The sequence below is a fragment of the Macrobrachium nipponense genome, chromosome 7 (genome assembly GCF_015104395.2).
Source record: "Macrobrachium nipponense isolate FS-2020 chromosome 7, ASM1510439v2, whole genome shotgun sequence".
NCBI classification, from domain to species: domain Eukaryota; kingdom Metazoa; phylum Arthropoda; class Malacostraca; order Decapoda; family Palaemonidae; genus Macrobrachium; species Macrobrachium nipponense.
The window spans coordinates 27,654,852-27,680,040 of NC_061109.1; the positions used below are offsets into that span (position 1 = coordinate 27,654,852).

A 25,189-nucleotide genomic window follows, 5' to 3' on the forward strand; every position below is an offset into this window, starting at 1 on the left:
TCCAACAGGGTAATCTACAATAATGCCCCAAAAATAAAGTGATTCATGGGCTACTCGTAGACTGGTTTGGATCGTCTCATACATAACTTTTTCAGCTATCATTTATTTTTTTCATATTTGTTAAGTATCTCGTGATGCCTTCCTACCATAGCCTTCATTTTAATAAAAATGCTATAATAGCCTCATATTCACTCATCACAGTAATATAATTTGTTATCCCTTTTGTTAATGTATTTTCAATATAGTTCATTTAGAACAGTTTGAAAATTGTGTGTAAGGCTGAAACAGTCCTATGATTGAAATGTGTGTGCCGTTGGCTACGTGCCCGCAAGCTTTACTTTTATTTTCTGTGGTATAAGTGCCGTTACAATCACTGTGACCATCCACGCATGTATGTGCACTCGATTATACGTGTATATTCCACTTTATGCATATACATTATATATCCTGGAGTTGAAACTACTATATTAGTTGAAAGTTACAATTTTTCCAACAGATACAGATATAAAACGATTTGCCTTGCCACTGTCTCAAAACATAAGAATTTAATGTGTAGGCCTATGCCCTGTCATTGCCTCAGAATATAAGAAATTAACGTGTTAGCCCATGGGCTATCATTGCCTCAAAATATAAGAAATTGACGTGTAAGCCTATGCCCTGTCATTGCCTCAGAATATAAGAAATTAACGTGTAAGCCTATGCCCTGTCATTGCCTCAAAATATAAGAATTGACATGTAAGCCTATGCCCTGTCATTGGCTCAAAATATAAGAAATTGACGTGTAAGCCTATGCCCTGTCATTGCCTCAAAATATAAATTACAATTTGACCTTGAAGCGTGGAAGGCCTATGCCCTGTCATTGCCTCAGAATATATTAACGAAATTAACGTGTAAGCTATGCCCTGTCATTGCCTCAGAATAAGAAATTAACGTGTAAGCCTATGCCCTGTCATTGCCTCAGAATAAGAAATTAACGTTTAAGCCTTTGTCATTGCCTCAAGAATATAAGAACATTGACGTGGAAGCCTATGCCCTGTCATTGCCTCAGAATATAAGAAATTAACGTGTAAGCCTATGCCCTGTCATTGCCTCAGAATATAAGAAATTAACGTGTAAGCCTATGCCATGTCATTGCCTCAGAATATAAGAAATTGACGTGGAAGCCTATGCCCTGTCATTGCCTCAGAATATAAGCAATTGACGTGTAAGCCTATGCCATGTCATTGCCTCAGAATATAAGAAATTGATGTGGAAGCCTATGCCCTGTCATTGCCTCAGAATATAAGAAATTAACGTGTAAGCCTATGCCCTGTCATTGCCTCAGAATATAAGAAATTAACGTGTAAGCCTATGCCCTGTCATTGCCTCAGAATATAAGAAATTAACGTGTAAGCCTATGCCATGTCATTGCCTCAGAATATAAGAAATTGATGTGGAAGCCTATGCCCTGTCATTGCCTCAGAATATAAGAAATTGACGTGGAAGCCTATGCCCTGTCATTGCCTCAGAATATAAGAAATTGACGTGGAAGCCTATGCCCTGTCATTGCCTCAGAATATAAGAAATTAACGTGTAAGCCTATGCCCTGTCATTGCCTCAGAATATAAGAAATTAATGTGTAAGCCTATGCCATGTCATTGCCTCAGAATATAAGAAATTGACGTGGAAGCCTATGCCCTGTCATTGCCTCAGAATATAAGCAATTGACGTGTAAGCCTATGCCATGTCATTGCCTCAGAATATAAGAAATTGATGTGTAAGCCTATGCCCTGTCATTGCCTCAGAATATAAGAAATTAACGTGTAAGCCTATGCCCTGTCATTGCCTCAGAATATAAGAAATTAACGTGTAAGCCTATGCCCTGTCATTGCCTCAGAATATAAGAAATAACGTGTAAGCCTATGCCATGTCATGCCTCAGAATAATAAGAAATTGATGTGGAAGCTATACCCTGTCATTGCCTCAGAATATAAGAAATTGAGTGAAGCCTATGCCCTGTCAATTGCCTCAGAATATAAGCCCTGTCATTGCCTCAGAATATAAGAAATTGACGTGGAAGCCTATGCCCTGTCATTGCCTCAGAATATAAGAAATTAACGTGTAAGCCTATGCCCTGTCATTGCCTCAGAATATAAGAAATTGACGTGGAAGCCTATGCCCTGTCATTGCCTCAGAATATAAGAAATTTAACGTGATAGCCTATGCCCTGTCATTGCCTCAGAATATAAGAAATTGACGTGGAAGCCTATGCCCTGTATTGCCTCAGAATATAAGAAATTGAACGGGTGTAAGCTATGCCATGTGCATTTGCCCTCAGAATATCAAGAAATTTGACGTGGCAAGCCTATGCCCTTTGTCATTGGCCTCAGAATATAATTAAATTAAACGGTGTAAGCCTCTGCCATGGTCATTGCCTCCAGAATAATAAGAAATTGATTGTGGAAAGCCTTTTTTTATGCCCTTTGTCATTGGCCTCAGAATATAAGAAACATTAACGGTGTAAGCCTATGCCATGTCATTGCCTTAGAATATAACAAAATTACGTGTAGCCTATGGCCATGTCATTGCCTGCCAGAAATATAAGAATTGACGTTGGAAGCCTATGCCCTGTCACTGCCTCAGAATATAAGAAATTAACGTGTAAGCCTATGCCCTGTCATTGCCTCAGAATATAAGAAATTAACGTGTAAGCCTATGCCATGTCATTGCCTCAGAATATAAGAAATTGATGTGGAAGCCTATGCCATGCCATTGCCTCAGAATATAAGAAATTGACGTGTAAGCCTATGCCATGTCATTGCCTCAGAATATAAGAAATTGATGTGGAAGCCTATGCCCTGTCATTGCCTCAGAATATAAGAAATTAACGTGTAAGCCTATGCCCTGTCATTGCCTCAAAATATAAGAAATTGACGTGCAAGCCTATGCCCTGTCATTGCCTCAAAATATAAGAAATTGACATGTAAGCCTATGCCCTGTCATTGCCTCAAAATATAAGAAATTGATGTGTAAGCCTATGCCCTGTCATTGCCTCAAAATATAAGAAATTGACGTGTAAGCCCATGGGCTATCATTGCCTTAAAATATAAGAAATTAATGTGGAAGCCTATGCCTGCCATTGCCTCAAAATATAAGAAATTGTCATGTAAGCCCATGGGCTATCATTGCCTCAAAAATATAAGAAGTTGACGTGTAAGCCTATGCCCTGCCATTGCCTCAGAATATAAGAAATTAACATGTAAGCCTATGCCTGCCATTGCCTCAAAATATAAGAAATTGTCATGTAAGCCCATGGGCTATCATTGCCTCAAAATATAAGAAGTTGACGTGTAAGCCTATGCCCTGCCATTGCCTCAGAATATAAGAAATTAACATGTAAGCCTATGCCTGCCATTGCCTCAAATATTAAGAAATTGTCATGTAAGCCATGGGCTATCATTGCCTCAAAATATAAGAAATTGACGTGTAAGCCTATGCCCTGTCATTGCCTCAAAATATAAGAAATTAACGTGTAAGCCTATGCCTGCCATTGCCTCAAAATATAAGAAATTGTCATGTAAGCCCATGGGCTATCATTGCCTCAAAATATAAGAAATTAACGTGTAAGCCTATGCCCTGTCATTGCCTCAAAATATAAGAAATTGACGTGTAAGCCTATGCCCTGCCATTGCCTCAGAATATAAGAAATTAACATGTAAGCCTATACCCTGCCATTGCCTCAAAATATAAGAAATTGACGTGTAAGCCTATGCCCTGTCATTGCCTCAAAATATAAGAATTGACATGTAAGCCTATACCCTGCCATTGCCTCAAAATATAAGAATTGACATGTAAGCCTATGCCCTGCCATTGCCTCAAAATATAAGAAATTGACGTGTAAGCCTATGCCCTGTCTTTGCCTTAAAATACAAGAAGTTGACGTGTAAGCCTATGGGCTATCATTGCCTCAAAATATAAGAAATTGACGTGTAAGCCTATGCCCTGTCATTGCCTCAAAACATAGGAAATTAATGTGTAAGCCTATGCCCTGTCATTGCCTCAAAATATAAAAAATTTACTTGTAAGCCTATGCCCTATCATTGCCGTAAAATATAAGAAATTAACGTGTAAGTGTATGCCCGGTCATTGGCTCACAATATGAGAAATTGACGTGTAAGTGTATGCCCTGTCATTGCCTCAAAATATAAGAAATTGACGTGTAAGCCTATGCCATTGCCTCAAAATATAAGAAATTAACTTGTAAGCCCCGTGCGCTATTGTGGGCGGCCAACGTGGGTTTGAGTGATACGCGACTGTCTTATAGTTTTCCCTTTATTACAATCGGTCACTGAAAAAATGAACAAACATAAATATTCACAGTGGTGACAATTTTGCCATTTTAGTTAAATGAAAACTCCTTAACACTAGGACAGGTAAATCCCTTAACTCACATTAGAATCAATTTCTCAGTGATCACAATGGGTTAAAATAACAATAATTGCACTAGAATCTTTAAGAAATATACCTAGGCATTACCATGCACTTCGAGGAACCAAAAATGTCATGAGCGATCTCTTAACAAAATAATACTCTTACTTACCAAATCGTTTGCTTTCCCACCGTAAGGACCGTCCGTCTTAATCCCCTCGTGGTCCACTGCCTACATTCCTGAAGGGAACGGCATCGTAATTTGTGCACATGACCCCTAACGACACTTGTTAAATGAGCCTATATTTCCATCATATTCACTTCTCTATTTAGGACACTTGTTAAACGAGCCTATATTTCCATATATTCACTTCTCTATTTAGCTATCAACTGTTATTCATCAGCAACAACCCTCTCTTAGCTCTTAGTTTATAGAATCTCAGTACACTGCAATGCTTACCTCCTAAATCGCTTAATTTCCTCAAGGCCATGCACATCCGTCTGCTTCTAGGTTTAAAACACAAAGCGAGCTTCCCTCCCACGCACTTGACCAGGCGGCGGAAACCGAGCCGATGGTTCCTTTTTCTTGCTCGTCATGAAGGGAGAGAGGAAATAGGGAAAGCGTCCAAAATCACCCCTTAGTGCCAACAAAAGGGAACTTGTTCACTTCGTAATAAATTTTTTTTTTTTTTTTTTTTTAAACCCTTTTTTTTTATGGGACAAGAGTATACGCTTATGTCTTATATCGAGTGCCCAAAATTCAATTACCAAACTTTTCTTTACCAAAAACAAAAACAGCTGTTTTTCATCGCGCAGCGGACATATTGTTAACAGTCGCGCAGAGAAGATGCCCAAACTTTCCCGCGTCGACACCCGCCCCCTTTGAAACCTCTTGACCGCAAGAGGTCAACACCTATTGCCTAGCATTGTCCACTAGGTCCTGCTCTTCCTCCAGAATTAAAACAAGTTTCGACAGTGGTCTATCATAATCCTTGCCCTCCCTCTGACAGTCACGTCCTAACCAGTCCATCTTTCCCTGCTTTAGTCTGTACTACTCGAGCCAGTGGCCAATGGCAGCGTTGCTACACTTTCATTGACCATAATGACTATGTCTCCCACCCTGACGTTTCGTCGTTCCTTGAACCACTTCTGTCCGCTGTTGTAACCCCGACAGGTATTCGCGTTTCCAACGTGCCCAGAACTGCTCAGCCATGTGCTGCACTTGCTTCCATCTCTGCTTCGAGTAGCTACCTGTTGCAACATGGCGCCCTGCGGGTGACTCTCCCATGTTTAAAAGCTTGTTTGGTGTGAGTGGAGCTGGGTCTCTACTGTCTGAGGTGACAATGGTAAGGGGCCTACTATTAACTGTGCTTCCACCTCACAAAAGAGTGTACACAATCCCTCATAATCCAATTGCTGTGTCCCCAAGACTACATCCAGGACCCTCCTCACATTACCTATCAATCGTTCCCATGCTCCTCCAAAATGTGAGGCGCCCGGGGGATTGAAAACAAATTCCATTCCACCCACACTGGAGCAACTCATTTCGAACCTTGTTTTCTCCCAAGAACTCATAACTGGAGTCTAGAACCTTCCGTGATCCCACAAAATTAGTGCCGCAGTCGCATCTAATCGTCCTAACATGTCCACGACGAGCCAAAAACCTTCTGAAGGCACTAATGAATGAGTCTGATGTGAGATTTGACGCTACTTCCAAGTGTATGGCCCTCATGTTCAAGCAGGTGAATATAACTCCCCAGTGCTTTATCTGCGCTCTGCCCCTTTTCACGAAGAATGGTCCAAAAAGGTCCACCCCGGTGCGATAGAAGGGTGGTTTCCCTGACTCCACGCGATCAGGTGGTAGATCGGCCATTTGCTGTTCAATTACCCTTCCATGTACCCTGCGACACTTTATGCATTTCCCTAGCACGCGCCTCACCGCTGCATTGCCTTAACCACCAAAAATTCTCCTCATTAGACCAGAACATACATTATGCCCATATGGTTGGAACGCTCGTGATAATACTGGATAACTATGTCAGTCAAGTGGCCCTTATATGGCAGAATAATTGGATTCCTTTCGCTCTGGGCAATATTCGCCAGTGATAACCTCCCTCCAACGCACAATAGCCCATTTCTCAGGATTGGTTTCAATTTTCTTAAGGAGCTGGAAACCCTGATGGTGCTGCCCTTCTCAAGACTTGCTATTTCTACCTCATAAGTCATTCGCTGTGCTACCTGCACAACCACAGTCTCTGCCAAGCTCATAACTTGTGTAGACAAATGCATGTTTAGTTCGCTAAGCTGCTGCCTATGTTTGCACATTAAATACCTGGTAAACAATATGACCCAACCTACGGCTCTGAGTAGCCGGATCCACTTTGAGTAGTGGTGGATGATTTTATGCCACCCTGTCTGCCTACAATCCAACCCAACCCTGAAGCTAATTGTTTGGCAGACTTGCGCCCTTTTGGGACCTATCTCACTCACGCCCCCCCCCTAACTTCTAGTCCCTCCACACTGTTGGACATGTGGGCTGGCTCTGCTGGCCAAAAACACTCCTCCTTCAGCAAAAAACCCGGCCCTGTTCTCCACCTTTCAGACTGCTTGGAGCGTGATGCATCATCTGCCGGGTTCCATTCAGAGTTAACGTACCTCCACTCATTCTGATCACTTCCTTCCCTTATCATAGAGACTCTGTTCGCTATAAATGTTTGGTACCGAGCTTGATCATTCCGAATATAACGCAAGACCGTTGTTGAATCTGTCCAATAATAGACCTCGTCCACCTTGAAATCTATCATGGCCAGAATTGTGGTTCCAAGTCTTACGGCTAGTACAGCTGCACTAAGCTCTAGGCGGGGTACTGAAACGTCCTTCAAGGGCGCTACCCTTGCCTTTCCCATAATGAATCTACAGGATACATTTCCCCACCGATCTGTGACCCGCAAGTATGCCACTACTCCTAAAGCCATGATGCTCGCATCCGAGAACAGATGCAGCTGTATTAGGGTAGCTGACTCCCACCCAATAACCTTTAGGCATCTTGGCACACTTATCCCTCTGGTCTGATTCAACTTGTTCACCCACACCCTGATGCGGTCAGTGGTGTTGGAGTCCAATCCCCTGTCCCAGCCTATCTTCAATCTACACAAGTCCTGCACAATTATCCGTCCCTCAATTAAAACTGGTTGCCGATAATGCCAAGGGGTGGTGTCGTAAATCGAGGCTAGGCTGACAACAAGCTGCGTTTAGTCCTTGGAGGAACCTGAAACCAGATCTGCCTGGACACCCAATTCATCAGTGGCCAGTCCCACTGTACTCCCAATGCCTTTGTCTTATTTGGCCCTGATCCATCTATGAACCCTGAAATGCCCTTACCGTACCACTCCCTTGGGATGGATGACAAAACCTCCACGCATGAACTACTGGAACTTCGTCAATGTAAATCCCCCTTTTTCGCAAGCTCCTTAACCTCTAACAAATTACTTAACAGGCATCTTGACGATCCTCGGCTCTCAAACAGTCGTCTACATAGAAATTGTTAGCAACGGTGTCCCGTGCTCCCTTGGAGAACCCATTCCCAAAATCGCTTGCTGTCTGTTTCAGCACAAAATTCGCAATGCTGGGTGACGAACAGGCCCCAAACAGATGTACAGCCATTCTAAACTCGGTTGGCTCCTCATTAAAACTATTTTCCCACCAAAAGAACCTGAGGTAGTCCCGCTGATGTTCTGGTACCCGTACTGGTAAAACATTGTATTTTATATCCCCTGAATATAGGCAAACAGACCTCCCCCTAAACTTAACCAACACACCCAGCAAAGAATTCATCATATCGGGTCCCTGTCAATATTAGGTCATTCAAGAACGACGTGCCCTCACCCTGCTCGCAACAGTCAAATACAACACGGACCTTGTCTGGCTTGTCTGGAGTTGCACACCAAAATGAGGGATATACCATACATTTTCCTGGCTGGGCGAGGTCACTCGCTCAGCATATCCTTTCTGTAGCATCTCGGTCATGAAGGCACTGTATTGCTTAGCGTAGGTACCATCCTTCATTAGCTTCTTACGAAGACTGTGCATACGGAGCAATGCAATGTCTCTTGTTTCTGGCAAGGGTCCAAGATTGTCGCGCAGAGGCAGTGGCACCTCATAACCCCCCTCTACAGTTCTAACCCCCCTTTGAATTAGATCTAGCCATTTCTTATCTTCTGCAGACATTTCCCTTTTGGGAGATGCCATGTCCTGGAAGTCTCTATTATAATCTTCCACCAGCATGCGGTCCAACTCCAAACGCCCTGCTAGTTACTTGGATCCTATTGATGTGCTCTTGACACCTCTTGTCCTTTGCCCCACAGACTGCCCAGCCCAATAATGTTCGTATGGCATGTGGCTCATGGAGGTGGGTTGAGTTAATGACTTCCCTCGGCTCAAGTAAGTGAGGAACATTGTTCCCAATTAACAAACCCACTTCGGCATCCACATCTGGGATATCTATTTCTCGCAGATGTGGCCAGCGTTCCAGATCTCCGGCCCTGATCACATCACACTCATCGATAGGTATGCGGGAGGTGCTCAACACTGGGGGGAGTGTAATGCAATTCTTACCCTCATAGTCTAATACTGACAATCCTGAGACTAGGCTACATGCAATTTCCCCTGTTCCATTGATGGTTTCTTTCAACATTCACCTTTACGTCTTGCTCTCAGTGCAACCTAATGTCTTCATTAATGCCTCTGAACAAAAGCATGTAGAACTCCCATTGTCCCAAAAAGGCCCTCGTCACAACCTCCCTTCCTTCCCTTGACCTAACCCTTATGGGCACAACTGACATCCCTGTGCCAGCACTACCCCCCTTAACTGCTCTGAACATAGCAATTTTGTCAAGCGTACCTTCCCCCTGAACCACTAAGGCCCTATTTGCGCTCTCTGGTTCCACCACTTCTGCTTCCTGGTGTCGGTGCAACAGAGTTGGATGGTTTTTGTTACACACATTGCACCTTTTCCTATACCTGCAATACTGGGACATATGACCATTTCTCAAACAACTAAAACAAAGCCTCAATTCCTTAATGGTGTTTAGTTTGTCCTCATGTCCCATTTTAGCTATTTGGTCGCATTCATCTATTATATGTGGTTCTTTACAGTGCCAACATGAAAGTGGAGCCTCCCCAATTTTGTTACATGACTTTCCTTGCACTCGTTAAACCCTGTGATTTGCTTGGTGCTGAACCCTCTCCTAACCCAGGGGTGGCCCCCTTTTTACCACTCTCGAACAGGTGGGCGTACCAAACCCAAGGATTTTTTAAGACCCTAGCCTCCCTTCAATGAAACTAACTAAATCATCAAACTGTATGGTCTGCTTCTTCTCACTAATTATCTTGTCGGCAACTCTACACCATCGGTCCCGCACACTAGATGGGAATTTGCTCAGGATCAACCTCATTGTTTTTGGGTTCTGCAATTCGGCGACACCATAAGGGACGCACGAAATTGCATTTCTGCAGGTTTTTAGCATCACCGCATACTCATCAAAGTCCTCTGCATTATTCTCCCCCATGTCCTTCCATTCGATTACCTTATCCACGTATGCGGTGGCTATTTGCTCAAGGTTGCCGTATCGCTCCTCCAGCAATTTTCTTGCCTGCCTATAGCCCTCTGAAGCATCTAAGTGGAGGCAAGCTGCCACTATCTCATTTGGCCTACCTGTTGTGTATAAATCTAGATACCTCAGCCTTTCCTTATCATTTGTCAGCTGGCTGCTAAATATGTCGTCGAATGAGCGGATGAACCTAAAGTACTTTGTATAATCTCCATCAAACTTAGCCATATCCTGCTTGGGCATCAAGCCTTTGAGGCTGCAAGAGATTAATGTCTGCAAGATTTCCTTATTACTTAAGTCCCCTTGGTTATTCCCACCTGAGCTAACTTCAAGCGCTACTGCACCTAAGCCCATGGGTTGTTCACTCCTGTCCATGTCAGGGTCTATGTGTTTCCCTTATCCTAGTGACGGGAGCTATTTCTCTATTATTTTCGTCAAATTGTTGTAAAACCTTCTCCTCTGCCACCACCTCAGCTATCTCTGCCTCCAACCTAAGCTTCTCCCTCCTCTGTCTTAAGGCTTCTTCCTCTCGCTCTATGGCTTGCAGCTCCTTCCAACTTCTGTAATTTTGCTTCCAACCTGGCTCTAGAAGCAGCTGCCAACACACGCCTACTCCCAGTAGAACTCACGCTTGACTGTTTAGAGCCCCCTGAAGCAACAGATTGCCTACCCATAACTGATGCGCTATCCCCTACATTTAAATGTTCCTCCTCCTCTGGGATTGGCCCAATGTCCTCTCTTGCCTCTTGGTCCTGATTGATCTCACTGTTCTGCCTGACCTCGAGTTCCTTCAAAAATTCCTGAACACTCCTGCCTTCCTTCTCTAGTGACTCGCTCAGACGCTGATACAATGCAGATTTGTTCCCCCCCATTGGGAGGCTTCTAGCTCTCAAACCCTCCCTCAATTGCACAACTTTAAGGGTCTCCATTTTCCTGGATTCAGCTCTGGCCACTACCTATGAACTAACGAAATTCCCTAGTCAAACTGTAGCTGACCTAACCAAGGAGTTGCCAAAACCCGCACCACTCCGTGAAGACAACTACCAGTACCTTACTCAGTTGCGACGTCACAAAGATCCTTCAAGTCTAGGGAGCAACCCTGAATGCAACAATGTCTCGTGTCCCACAGCCTTATTTACTTAAGCCTTACTGCAAAGCGGCAAACAGACTGTGGGAAATCATCCTATGAACCTGAATTAATACACCATGAGGCTTAAACATGATGCACTGCTCTCCCGACTCGAGCACGCCTGCCCCTCTAATTGCTATTAACCCTGTACCGTGGTTCATCAGGGTCCCTAGCTGGGACACCACGATCCTACCAAATTTCGTTACCAACCCCAAACACGATCTTGAGCCCCTCAAATTTGCCAACCAGCCCTTGCCCTGGAAACTCACCCAGATGTAGTTTGCATGCCCCACAAAATTACGCTGCGCCCCCCCCTGAAGAAATGGCACAAATCCGGGCACCATCACAACCTATAGCTATATATATATGTATTTTTTTTTTTTTTAAACAAAGGTAAGATTGTAAGAACCCTAGTTAATCACCCTACTACACACAAACCACTGCCCAGCAATCACAATTCCCACATTAAATGACCCAAATGTTTTCACGCATGGTTACCAATGTGCAAGATTATCTGCTGAATAATTCTCCAAACCAAAATTAATTGCCCAACCCTGAATAGTTCTCCAAACAAATTATTTACCCAACTTGAATATTATCCAAAACAACATTAGTTGCTCTACTTAACCAGTCCCTCTTACGACGCCAGTAGAATAAATTTGAGCAGCCATCAGAATCTTAAACTTAACTGTTAAATATTAATGACGTACGCCAAATTCGTTAAGATTCGCTCATGAACATTTTATTTTAATCCCTTCGTTGCAGAACCACCATATGCCTGATAAAACTTGACTCATGTGACACCTTTAACAATCGCGCTCAAACTTTCGGCGGTACACAACGTTAAACACGAACTCTTAGCATTCGTTGCGGAACCACCATGGCTCCCTGACAAATAATTGCATTGGTGACGGCACTACCACTAAATACGCCTAACAATGCCTTAAAGAAATGGATCCAACAATAGCTTCTTATTTGTGTAGACTTAGCCTCATCTTTCCACTCCTGGTCTTCTTTGGGCGCAGCGTGGTAGCGGACGTCCTTTGAAACCACCTCATTTCCTCGTCTTCTCCGCACAGCTTCGCCAGAGGGGTGGTAGCCGATTTGTGACTGTGGGCGGCCCAACGTGGGTTTGAGTGATACGCGACTGTCTTATAGTTTCCTTTATTACAATCGGTCACTGAAAAAATGAACAAACATAAATATTCACAGTGGTGACAATTTTGCCATTTTAGTTAAATGAAAACTCCTTAACACTAGGACAGGTAAATCCCTTAACTCACATTAGAATCAATTTCTCAGTGATCACAATGGTTAAAATAACAATAATTGCACATAGAATCTTTAAGAAATATACCTAGGCATTACCATGCACTTCGAGGAACCAAAAATGTCATGAGCGATCTCTTAACAAAATAATACTCTTACTTACCAAATCGTTTGCTTTCCCACCGTAAGGACCGTCCGTCTTAATCCCCTCGTGGTCCACTGCCTACATTCCTGAAGGGAACGGCATCGTAATTTGTGCACATGACCCCTAACGACACTTGTTAAATGAGCCTATATTTCATCATATTCACTTCTCTATTTAGGACACTTGTTAAACGAGCCTATATTTCCCATCATATTCACTTCTCTATTTAGCTATCAACTGTTATTCATCAGCAACAACCCTACTCTTTTAGCTCTTAGTTTATAGAATCTCAGTACACTGCAATGCTTACCTCCTAAATCGCTTAATTTCCTCAAGGCCATGCACATCCGTCTGCTTCTAGGTTTAAAACACAAAGCGAGCTTCCCTCCCACGCACTTGACCAGGCGGCGGGAAACCGAGCCGATGGTTCCTTTTCTTGCTCGTCATGAAGGGAGAGAGGAAATAGGGAAAGCGTCCAAAATCACCCTTAGTGCCCACAAAAGGGAACTTGTTCACATCGTAAATAAATTTTTTTTTTCCCTTTTTTTTTTTATGGGACAAAGAGTATACGCTTATGTCTTATATCGAGTGGCCCAAAATTCAATTACCAAACTTTTCTTTACCACAAAAACAGCTGTTTTTTCATCGCGCAGCGGACATATTGTTAACAGTCGCGCAGAGAAGATGCCCAAACTTTCCCGCGTCGACACTATCATTGCCTCAAAATATAAGAAGTTGACGCATAAGCCTATGCCCTGTCATTGCCTCATATAAGAAGTTGATGCGTAGGTCTATGCCCTGTCTTTGCCTCAAAATATAAGAAATTGATGCGTAGGTCTATGCCCTATCATTGCCTCAAAATATAAGAAGTTGACGAGTAGCCCTGTCATTGCCGTAGAATATAAGAAATTGACCTGTAGGCCTAATCTTTCAAAGATATGAATTTTGACATGCAGGGTTATGATGAATTAATACCGTAATATCGGGACTGGCCTCATAAATCTATGCTTCGTATTAATTATTGTGGTCTATGTAGGAGGCAAATTTAGGAGAAAAAAAGCAAGATGCTTGTGTATTTAGGCTGCCCATAATTTAAAGAAAAATGCACACACAAAATGATCCATGATCTTCGTAATAATATATAAATTAATATATCTTTTCTCGGAGAACTGCATACTTCACAACTCCTGGAACTAAAATCTTTAGTGTCATGACTCATGCACGAGATTTAACGTAACCGAACGGAGGCAAATCCGTATTCGTAATCTTTTGGACTGTTAACTAGTGTGACGTCATTCCATTCCCCCTTCGAAAGCTAGCCAATCTCTGGCGAGCAGTGGGCGGGGCTTAGCTGCAAAGCTAGGTGGACTTTGCTATAGTTACTGAGAAAAACAAATGGCGATTTTGTAGAATCACACCTATACGTTTTCCTAGTGTCTAGTTAAATATTTTTAGCATCATTAGTGTGTAAATTTTTTTAGCATCATTAGTGAGTAATCTCTAGAAATGTAGGTGGCATGTGACTCGCTTAAGTAATATCATCATTGTGCTCTTACTTACTTTTACAAGTTTATGATCGTCAGGAGAATATACCTAAAGGAAGGGCATTAAAATGCGAATAAATTTTTGATAAGAAAAAGGGAACGGAAAAATAGTCGTCGTGCAGGGTGGTAAGAAAGAAACAGTGAATGTTAGCCTAATGTTTCTGATTATTTCCGTTTCACTCGAAAATAAGGCAGTTCATCATAAGATAAAAGTGTCTACTGTAGATATTGGATATGTTTCCGTGGGCATTTTCTTGAGATTAGTCTCTTTATTCGTTTTTGTTTAAGGTTGCCAGGTAATAAACACTACTTATCCTCATGATGCGCGACTCATGCATAATACCTGGCGGTTTTGATACATTCGAGAGAAAGTTAAGTGAAAAACTCTTTATGTAAGATTTGGAAGTCAGGACATCTCAGTAACAAGGTGTGCGTAAGGTGCTATGCCCAAAATGAGATAGGAACCGGGTTATCTCGGTATCAGGGTTATGTAATATGAGTGTAAGCTGCTTAACGGAGGTTGAAAGAGTAATTATGACGTATTTTTAAAATTTGGGCCGTACCCAAGGCATCTCTGTAGTAATGCTATTTTTACAATATGAATGTAAACTGTCTGATCCGTGATTTATGAGGAAGTCAGGATGTTTTATAAACTAAGGCTTACTTCGTGATTGTTAGCTACTTTGTCCAAGATTTGAAACAAGTTAAAAGTGTACATACATCTTTTCTTCCTGAATCATATTTCTTGTTTGTAGGACTTTTGAATGATTAATTTTTTCAGTACTTTTCTGAAATATTAATCATTGCTGCTCAATCTGAAAGAAATTCGTGGGGCACAAAAAAATCATCTTTGCGATCATGAAGTTGATGCTTCGAGAGAGAGAGAGAGAGAGAGAGAGAGAGAGAGAGAGAGAGAGAATCGTCATCTTCATGTTCTTGTTGTCTTTATTACGATGATACCCATTATGTGAAGGGTTTTTTCCAAGTTACCCCTCCCTTTCAATATTGATAGGTTTTATATCTTAGACTGCTCACAAAAATCACGGTTACATACTTCAAAATGGTCCATCTTTCTCTAGTAATATCTCTCAAGAACAACATTTCCTTCACATATATGTACGTTTACAGCCTTTTTATACTATAGACTAGAGTATATCCGTTCATAAGTAGAGTTATGCTATAAAATATATTCTTGTCTTAAAGATTTTGAAAGGTTAACATTGCATCATCTTCCGTTTTATTTTTCAAATCTAAATCTCAATTATTTTTCATACTGCACAGGAATTTGAAAACCTGATAAACAAAAGTAAACGGACAACATGCGATAAAAAAAAACAGATGCTTCAATAGTATTCACCAGCTTATTATCAGATCCGCTGTTTCATTTAGGAAATTTAATAAATTTCAAACTTCAACGTTATTTCTATCCTCCTAGCTTCAACATTTCCTGAAATGGGACAGCCAGGATCATCAGAAATCATTCATCCTTCGTGGATCCATTATGGTCATGAATGGTGTGAGGGAGGCGCTCTGCGGCCAGCTCCCTCCCTGTATGACATGGCATTGGGATCACAGGATTGGGCAACCCGAAGCGAGCAAGACGTGGAGCAGTAGAGAGTGTGAATGGACGGGGATGGTGGGCGAATGGTGTGGGGGCAGGGGGCTATGGAAGTGGTTTTTGGGGGGTGGTGAAGTCGCAGAAGGAGTGCGTCGAGCGTGTGATACATTCTGCCCTTTTACTCAGCAGAAGGAAAAAGAGGCGCAAGCATTTCGGTTCTACATTGTACTGTAGGAAAGAATTAGTATAGAAAACCGAATATCACTGGTGGTTTTGGACTGAATCTTGCAGTGAAGATTTTGTGTAATACAGAAATGCAAGTCACACTTGGCAGTGTTGTCTTTTACCAATAGTGAAAGTAATTTTTCATTGTGCTTGTACGTGTCGTTTATTTCGTTTTTAGCAGCATGGTTACTGGTGGCCAGTACGAACGTAAAATTGATATCATCGGATATCTTGTCGATTACTTACTTTAGGAAAGGAAGAGTAAAAAATTTTGACATTTGATTATCTTTTGCTTCACAACACTTCTATGCTTGCATGTTTTCTCGCGAGACGTAAATGGTAGTGCTATATAAAAATGGATTTTTTATATGAAGTTCGTAAGTGGTTTCTTATTATATATGTGTCTTTTCCAGCGTTATATCAACTTTCCAGCTACAATAAGAGTTCATTATAAATCAGTTGTGGCAATCTGATAAATGTTTATCCATATTTAATGATGATGAGATTTTGAACATTGGTCCTCATTATGAGTGTACTTGAGTGAATGTGATTGGATTTTATACACTTTCCCAGAGGATTTGAAAAGCACAAACACATTTTATGTTTGTACATTTCTTCTTTTCGTTTTATGGTACATAAGCTCCCTTGAATAATTAACTACCCTGAATGTTTATATTAGAATGAAATCCATGAAGCTTTATTGACAAACACATGTCTAGTGAGGCTACACACCTTTAAGGGTTAGATCATCCGTTGTGTGATTTGTGACGTCTCCGTTCCGTTGATTTTGTTCGATGGAATCGACTTCAAAAATATAAGTCGAAAATACTCGAATTTAAAAATAATTTGATACATAGGAAGAAGTGTGTTGAGTGGAATAATCTCTTTACATGGAGATAGCGGCTGTGGGTTACCATTTTATATGTTAATAGGCATGGTTAGCATTCAGATATGAATCAAATATTATCAAACACACACACACACACACACACACATATATATATATGTGTGTGTATGTGTGTGTGTGTGCGCGCGCGTGTGTGTGCGTGCTCGCTTCTGCGAGTTATTATTATTATTATTATTATGGATGGCTAAAAGTGAGGAATAGGGGAATTATCTTTCGTGCTATGTGCGTGTTAAGATGGATGTAGCTCATAAATGAGTGTAACTTTTATGAGCTTATCCTTTTGTTTCCAGAGCCTTTCGTTTAGATATATAAAACTTGAAAGTTCTACGGCAAATCCCAGTTTGTAATCATTCTCGGTAAGACAATAATATTTTTGATGCACGTAGATCATTTTGACATTTTCCCATGTATGGTTTAAAAATACAGCAACTTTGACTAGGTTTTTCGTTGTAGTTTTTCCTTTCTATTTTTGTGCTTGACGATCATCAGAGTTGATCACTACAAGAAGTTTGCTGCAAGAGTTGTGTGTGATCACCTCTTGAGTTCAGGTGGAATTCCAAGTGGCCTTTGTTGAGAGGACCTTGGCGGGAATGCTGATGAAGGAGGTTTGTTGCAACTGACTAGTGGAAATCACTCTCTCCTTCAGACAGATTGATCGCGCAAAAGGGGAGGGCTGAATTACGTAAGAGATAAAGAAGGCAAACGAGTGAAAATGCCTTCCTTTTTTGTTTTTCTGTGTATGTCTTTGCAAGGTCAGCTGTCTTGAAAACCGCAGGTTGAATGAATTGTGAAGGATAGATTGCAGGCGTTTTCTTTCTTCGTGGCTGACGACGAGTGTTTGGGTCCATCTTTCATCATTTAGGGCTTGAAAAAGGCCCAGAGGCTGATCGACTTATGTCGATCTCTGAGCGTTTCGTTTGCATATCATTCTTCGAATTTACAGGGCGATAATTCTGTTTGAGAAACTTTGCATTGGTAGACTAGTTAGTGTTCGCTGTTTTCACATTCAAACTCTGTGTTATTATTTGCTCGTTATTTCTTGAAATGTCTTCGCTCTAGAAAAGGAAGTTACAAATTTAAAACCATGAATATTAAATAAACAGAAAATTTATCATTTTCTGTTCTTAATTGTCAATGATATTCATAAGGGCATCTCGTTGTTTAATGAGCGGCTGTTAGGATTCTTTTTCCAACATCAAAATAAACTGATATATTTTTCATTGAGTTTTTTTTTCCTACGAACTCTGAAGCTTTCATTCGCCCTTTATCTCTTTTACTCTTCTTTTGATGATCGAATACCACACCTTGCAAACAAGGGAGCCTTCCTTCTCTCACAGGCAAGAGCAGCAAATGTGGCTTTATTGCAGTTTTTAGAACTAACAGGCAGTTATCAAGAGGACTAGAAATTCTTCTGCCATCAGAGGTAAATAAGGGAACCCAAAGCCACTTTCCTAACTCTTTATAGTGCACTTTATCTCCTAATTTTGTGTGCGACTTTTTAAAGTTATGATAATCGTTCATTTTTCATGATTCAAAGATGATTATGTGTTCCATCATGAATGTAAATTTGAACAACTTGACACTGGATCATTCTGCACAAACTTTTGTGTTAATGAAACGTATGTCGGAGAAACGATATATAGTATGTAAACTTGGGAAATAATTGTATCAAGGCTCTAAAAAAAAATCAGACATGGGTTAGAACACCCAGGAGTTTTCCTCACATGAGACATTTCGGTGGTAGCATTAATATAGGTAACTGACCCGCTCGTTAGAAATATTTGTCCAGCAGATTGTGAAGTATGTGGCCGCCAGTCTACCAGACAACATGTGGGGATGTTGAATGCAAATAAAGCGTTAATGCTGTTGAGAAAAGCTTTTTTTCCGTAGCATGTGCAGTGTAATAAGATTTGATGGGGTGAGAAGTCTGGAGGTAGGTAGAGGTCGTACAAAGGTTAGGGTAGGTGAGAGATGGCTCAGTATTTTTAGCTTGGTCTGTAATATGGAACGAGTGGACGATATCTCAGTGAAAAGAGTGCCTAGTTCCTAAGTGTTAGTAGGAGGGAGGAGCAAGATCAAGAAAGAATGATAGATAATATGACTGCCCTCTGTAGGTGTAGGAAGTTCTCATGAGCAGGTTGTACAACTCCGGGCGTTCTTCATTCGCAGATCGTTTCTTGCAAAGTACATTGTGCGAAGGTGTTAACTGAAGCAAAGAAATAAGTACAGGGTTGTTAAGTGAGTACGATGGTCGCAGCCACGTTAGAGGAAGGTGTGTGGCTAGCAACATCATTCCAAAAAATAGACCGAGAATGGGAAGGTTAACACTGTAACCACTACTTTGAAAAGCACAATGCGCATTGTCAAATTACACACACACACACACACACACACACACACACACATATATATATATATATATATATATATACATATATATTACATACATAATGCATACCTACGTAATGCATAGATACATACATACATACATACATACCAGTATGGTAACTATTATCTAAAATGGTTTATCCGAATCATTCATATGTCGAAATGAATTCGCAATAGTATATGTTGTTGCTCTTTCCTTAAGTAAATACCTATTTTCATTCATTTTCCACAGGAGAATGGACAGTTTAAACCAGACATATTGCTTAATTGAATTGCTGAAGAGGATGAAATTCTGTTTTTCCCAATAATGGCAATAGTATTTTAAACTAATTATTTATTAGTGCGTCACTGTAGACCTGGATTACCTATGGTGAATGATGAATCGGAAAATTTGGCGTTTTCTTCCGGCACCCCGCAGAAATTCCGAAATGGCTTGAAAAGTCAAGTCGTGGACTCCTTTAGAAGGAAGATATCTTGACCTCGGATTACCATTAGTCCCTTCATCAATGATGCCATATAATATATGTGTAATATTTTTGTGATGATTTTTCTGAACCGTGCAAGACTTTTATTTTGTGCCAAACGCATAAGGTGTCTTCGTTCTCGTTACTTTAACGCCACACTTTTCAACGCGTCTTTTAATATATTGGAAGCTTTGTCTTTTGAAAAAAAGAAAACTCTCACGAAGGAGGAAAGAGAGAATGATATGATGATGTTGATAACGTACTTGGAAATTTCAAAGGCAAACTAAAGGCAAGAAATCCCCATGGTATGCCCGGAGACTCGGAAACAAGCAAGCTCCCTTGGTATGCCAGAGGACTCAGAACCATCATGCAAAACCTCATTGTCGCCGGCGTCCCAGAACACAGGTAAATCTACGTTGGTGATGTAGTAAGTGTTTCCTAAAAATGGAATTTAAATGACATTCCTTATTAATTGATGTAATGTTATGGTAAAGTATCATATACAAATGATGAGTGTGCTTGTGCGCATAATATAGTTTTCGCTTTCTTTAAAAAAATTCCTGTAAAGTTTATTTGTTTTTCACTGATTGAGAAATTTTAAGATTTGAATTAAATGAAACTGCCATATTAATATTGCATAGTTGATTGGTAGTGCATTTGTCTATAGTATTTGTCCATTAAGAAGTATGGAATATATAAATTTAATGTGTAAAAATGTTTTCTGTTTTTCACCATGTATGAAATCCTTTGCAATCCTAAATAATTGTAAATAGAAAATAATATCAAATTGGATCAGCAATAGAGAAATGGATTTTTGTATAAGAATAACTGGGAATGAACTTAATATTTTTGTTACCTAAATGTTAGGATGTTGTTGCTTACTACGAGTTATGAGAAAAAGATTCACCAGCTACTTCGAAAATATGAAAAAAATGTAGAAATGATACATCCCAAAATGCAGTCGGTGTCTTCCAAGCCATAGAGGCTATGATCGAATAGAGTTGTTTCCTTGAAAATGGATAAATATTTTAGGTAAAGGATGTGAACACCAGAAATCAGTTAGCGGAGAAAAGGTTCCAGTATAGGACTGCATTTTGTGAGCTTTTCACGGTAGAATGAAATAATGTAGACAAAACATTTTCACACAACTTTCTCAAAATTTGCGTCGCTAGGTAACCAGAGAAAAAATGGATATTAGAGAGTGGCTGCTTTGGTGTTTAAAAGTGTGTACTATGAGACAAAAGTATGTCGCCAAAGTTGTTGAATTAAAAAAAAGCTGTGGATAAAGTGTATAACGTAGGTGATGTTTCCAGATGATGGTTTTCTATGGATATTGACGAAAAAATACAGGCACTTGCTGGAGAGTTTAACACGAGGTCGTTGAAAGAAAATGTTCGGAAGAGAAAGATTTTGAAGGCAAATGAAAACTAGGAGGATAAAGCAGTGAATATGAACTGGATGGTGAGAAAATGCAAGTACAGTAGCTGACTTGTTTAGATATTTGGGGATAACTTGAATGAATAACGGTCAACTGAATGAAGGGAGATGAACCACAGGAGAAGGGCAGCAAAGAAGGTAGCATGCTATATGAAAAAAGATTTGAAAGAGAATAGTTTGTGGGTGTGTATGTATGTATATATATATATATATATATATATATATATATATATATATATATATATATATGTGTGTGTGTGTGTGTGTGTGTGTGTGTGTGTGTGTGTGTGTGTGTGTGTGTGTGTGTGTGTGTGTAACTGAAAAGTTTGAAGTTACTGAAAAAAAACTGTTTACGGGAAAATTTCATAAAACTAAGAATTGTAAGGGGGAGAAATTGCAGAGAATAAGTCAAGAGAAGAGTGTGGCATAGTCTACGAGCTACAAACGCAGAAGTTCATTTCTCATCAGATACCAGAAATGAATGTTGTAATTGGTAATAACTTTATAAATAAATTTTTTGTAAAAACAACGATCAGAACATGAGTATTTGATGTAAATTACATAAATTAATTACTTCCTTTTCAGTAATATTTACAAGTAATTTTCTCCTTTTTCTTTCATTATTGATTTAAAGATAAATGTATATTCAGGACGAAGGGGAAATGGATGCTGAGGCGTAATTACAACCTATACTCAGACTAGATGCAGGAAGACCAATAATTTCAGGCTCTCCTTCATGGGGAAGTAGCTTGCATGAAGATCTTGAGTGGGCTGATCTATCACACTTAAAAATTACTCTGGGTACCTGGTAGAAACGGAGAGAGAGAGAGAGAGAGAGAGAGAGAGAGAGAGAGAGAGAGAGAGAGAGAGAGAGAGAGAGATATTGGTCTCCATTTCTAACTATGCTCGGTTATCACTTAAGATGAAAATTGGCAAATGCCAGGGGAACAATTACAGTATATAAGTTTCTTCTCATGTTAGTTAGCGTTTCTCTCCGTAGAGCTTTACGCTGCCTTTACCTCCACAGTGAAAGTTTTTTTCATGATAGCACAGCTGAGTTGGCAGGAGCACGCAGGCTCTTATCAATCGATTATCGAGATGGCAAATGATGATGGGCTAGGGATTCTGCTGAGAGAAAGAACATTTCGAAACGTATTTTTGCCGGTCCATGACAAGAGTAGCAGGTCGTAAGGAAAGACAGAGCCTATAAATTGACACAGAATTGGGCGACAGGATGACATTCTGATTTACTGACCTTCTGATTTGCCGTTCCTGGTAACAGCGCAGGAGAGGAGGATGTCAATGGTCAGGGTGGAATTTTTCATGAAAAGAATTTTCTGGCGTTAGTGTCAGAACATGCTCGAAACAATCTATTTAGAAGCAGATGTACTTGATAGTCTTTCAGCGTTTTCCATGCTTTGTTTTTAAAAAACACTCATCCGACGGAGTTTCGTCATTTTCATACCGACCTTTATTTCATATTTAACCCTTTAGCTTGCTGAGATTCGACTTTTTCGTTATGTACATTTCAATTTATATATCAGTTCGTATGGATATGGTAATACAGTCAGGTTATAATGTTGGCTTACGGAATTGAAAGGTATAATTTTCAGTCTGTGCACCTTACCTCTCCTAACATTAATATTATTTTGGTAAAAAAGGATGAATATGTGATCTCCCTCTCAACACGTGTACTTGAGGCTGCCACCTACCCCTGTAAAACCTAATGTTATCTAACCACGCTGAGCTAAAAAAATAGCGAAGCGTTAATATGTACAGAAGTTGGATCTGCATGTGTTTTGTGTATATATATATATATATATATATATATATATATATATATATTATATATATATATATATATATATATATATATATATATAGATATATATATATATAGATATAGATATATACATATTATATATATATATATATATATATATATATATATATATATATATATATATATATATATATACATACATATATATAAACACGTGTGTGTATGCGGGCGTGCGTTTATATACACGTTCCCTTTACAAGTATTTACTTGTCATATTTTTTATAGTCTAAAAGTTCAAGTATTTTAATGGTACTGAATTATTACAGTAGTTGTATATTGAAATAATGTTACTGTAGTATTAAGCGAACATAACATGAAAAAATATACAGAAACCTTTAGGAAAAGAGGTAAGGACACATAATTATATATATCTAAATATCATAATTAACTCGTAGTACAACTCGTTCTAGAGAGAGAGAGAGAGAGAGCGAGAGAGAGAGAGAGAGACGAGAGAGAGCTCTTCCCTTTTATGTTCCCCTCTCCTTTTTTTTTTTTTTTTTTTTTTTTTTTTTTTTTTTTTTGTCTCACCTTTCCTTATCACTCAGTGGATTTCCCCTGAGGAAGCGGGACCTGTATACCTGATGAAGTTGCGTGCCCACTTTCTTCACCTCAAACACTTTATGAAGGATAATACCCATCTGCCCCTCCCCCCCCCCTCTCTCTCTCTCTCTCTCTCTTCTCTCTCTCTCTCTCTCTCTCTCTCGTGGCGCTGAATCTTTTAACCCACTTTTTTTTTCTTTTTCTCTCTCAACTCCGATCCATTGACCACGGATATTTTTCCGCCACTTCCTCTGTGGAATTATTCTTGGAAACAGGTAATATGATCATTTTGGGAAATTTAGATGTTATAACACAGCTTTCGAAGGACAAAATTTAGAAAGATATTTGTTAACTATTAATGGCAACTTTGTATACAATGTTTTCTGTTCGTATCGCATCTTTTGATGTCTTGATTATATTTTTATGCTTAATTTTAACAGGAATATGAACATTAACGATGAGGGTGATCAAACCTTTGAGTTTCTTCTGTGACATTTACTCTAAGAAATGAATGCCATTGTTAATAGCTTTAATTTATTTATTTTTCTTTTCAGGTAAGTGTACGGCATTTTCAATTATAAGTTTTTTCGGTGATCTGCATTGTAAGTACCCCCAATTTGTATCATTGTAATTAGGCTATGGTTGCAGTAGGATTATTTTATTGTTGCTCACTAGCTTTGAACTAAACTTGAAAAGTGAGAGCCTCTCATAGATTCATATAGACACTTCCATGAATATTTTTACACTTACACACACACACATGTTTATTTATTTATTTATTTATTTATTTATTTATTATGAACTATTGTCATTTCCCAACCGCCACCAAGCAGATTTGCTTTGTTTCCGTAGGTTAAAGTGTTATGCTTAGAATTTGACCTCGTATTGAAGAGACCATCAACTTATGATATCGTTCCTTTGCGATTTTCATTTGTATTTTGCTAATTTCTTAGGTATCGCGTGATATTTATGAAACTTGTGACTTGCACCTCGAATATGTGATCTCTGGAAATATGAAATAAAAAGAAATAAGAAAGACGAATTCCAAATGTAAAAACTTAAGGCTGTTTAGTGTAAAGAGTATTCCTTATGTCATTACACTTCTTTCTCTGCATTGTTCCTAACTTCTCTTTGGGGTTATACCTATTACTGACAGCTTTCCTCCACCTGGGTTGGTCAGTCACGTCGTCCCCTGACAATTGTTTGTCTTGCAGATCTTCTTTAATTATGGCATTACGCTATCTCATATATATATATATAAGTTATATAATATATATATATATAATATATATATAATATTATATATCTATCTATATATATATAATATATATATATATAGATATATAATTTGCGTTATATGCATGTATAGTATAGTATGCATGTTTAATACTCTATATGTATAGTATATATATGTAATGTATGTATGTTTATATGTTTAAGCCCACTGGCAAACATATTATTCATGTTATCCAGTACTGTTATAGTGAAGGAAATTCGTGAAACATTGCACGAAAAACTAGTACTGTCTCCCCTAGATATTGTGGGTGCGTTTTCTTTAAAGAACAAAATATCAATTCTTTGAAGGAGGACCCGATTCCATCCGCACATTTTCTTCTCTTCGGAGCAAAAATTACATGCTGTTCTAACATCTCTTAATTAAGCCGGCCAGGGATGTAAACATGTGTAAGAACAAGCTTTAAAACGTTCACTTGTTTTTCTTTATT

At 39.6% G+C, this 25,189-nt stretch overlaps 1 protein-coding gene and 1 long non-coding RNA gene across 5 annotated transcripts in view; one reads left to right on the forward strand and one right to left on the reverse strand.

Annotated features, from left to right (window-relative positions):
- Positions 1-25,189, forward strand: part of LOC135217790 (potassium voltage-gated channel protein Shaker-like) — a 693,892-nt gene that overhangs the window by 111,727 nt on the left and 556,976 nt on the right. Inside the window, exon 1 of one of the 4 annotated variants that reach the window (XM_064253824.1) lies at positions 19,445-20,050. The exons of the other annotated variants lie outside the window; for them this stretch is intronic. Within the exon in view, the coding sequence (XP_064109894.1) occupies positions 19,953-20,050 (98 nt within the window). The 5' untranslated portion in view covers positions 19,445-19,952. Of the gene's footprint in view, positions 1-19,444; positions 20,051-25,189 lie in introns of those variants that run through there. 4 annotated transcript variants of the gene reach the window in all.
- On the reverse strand, positions 12,296-12,988 carry LOC135217339 (uncharacterized). Its single transcript, XR_010315106.1, has 2 exons — positions 12,870-12,988; positions 12,296-12,645 (listed from the first exon to the last, which is right to left on the reverse strand). It is a non-coding gene; the product is annotated as an uncharacterized LOC135217339 (long non-coding RNA).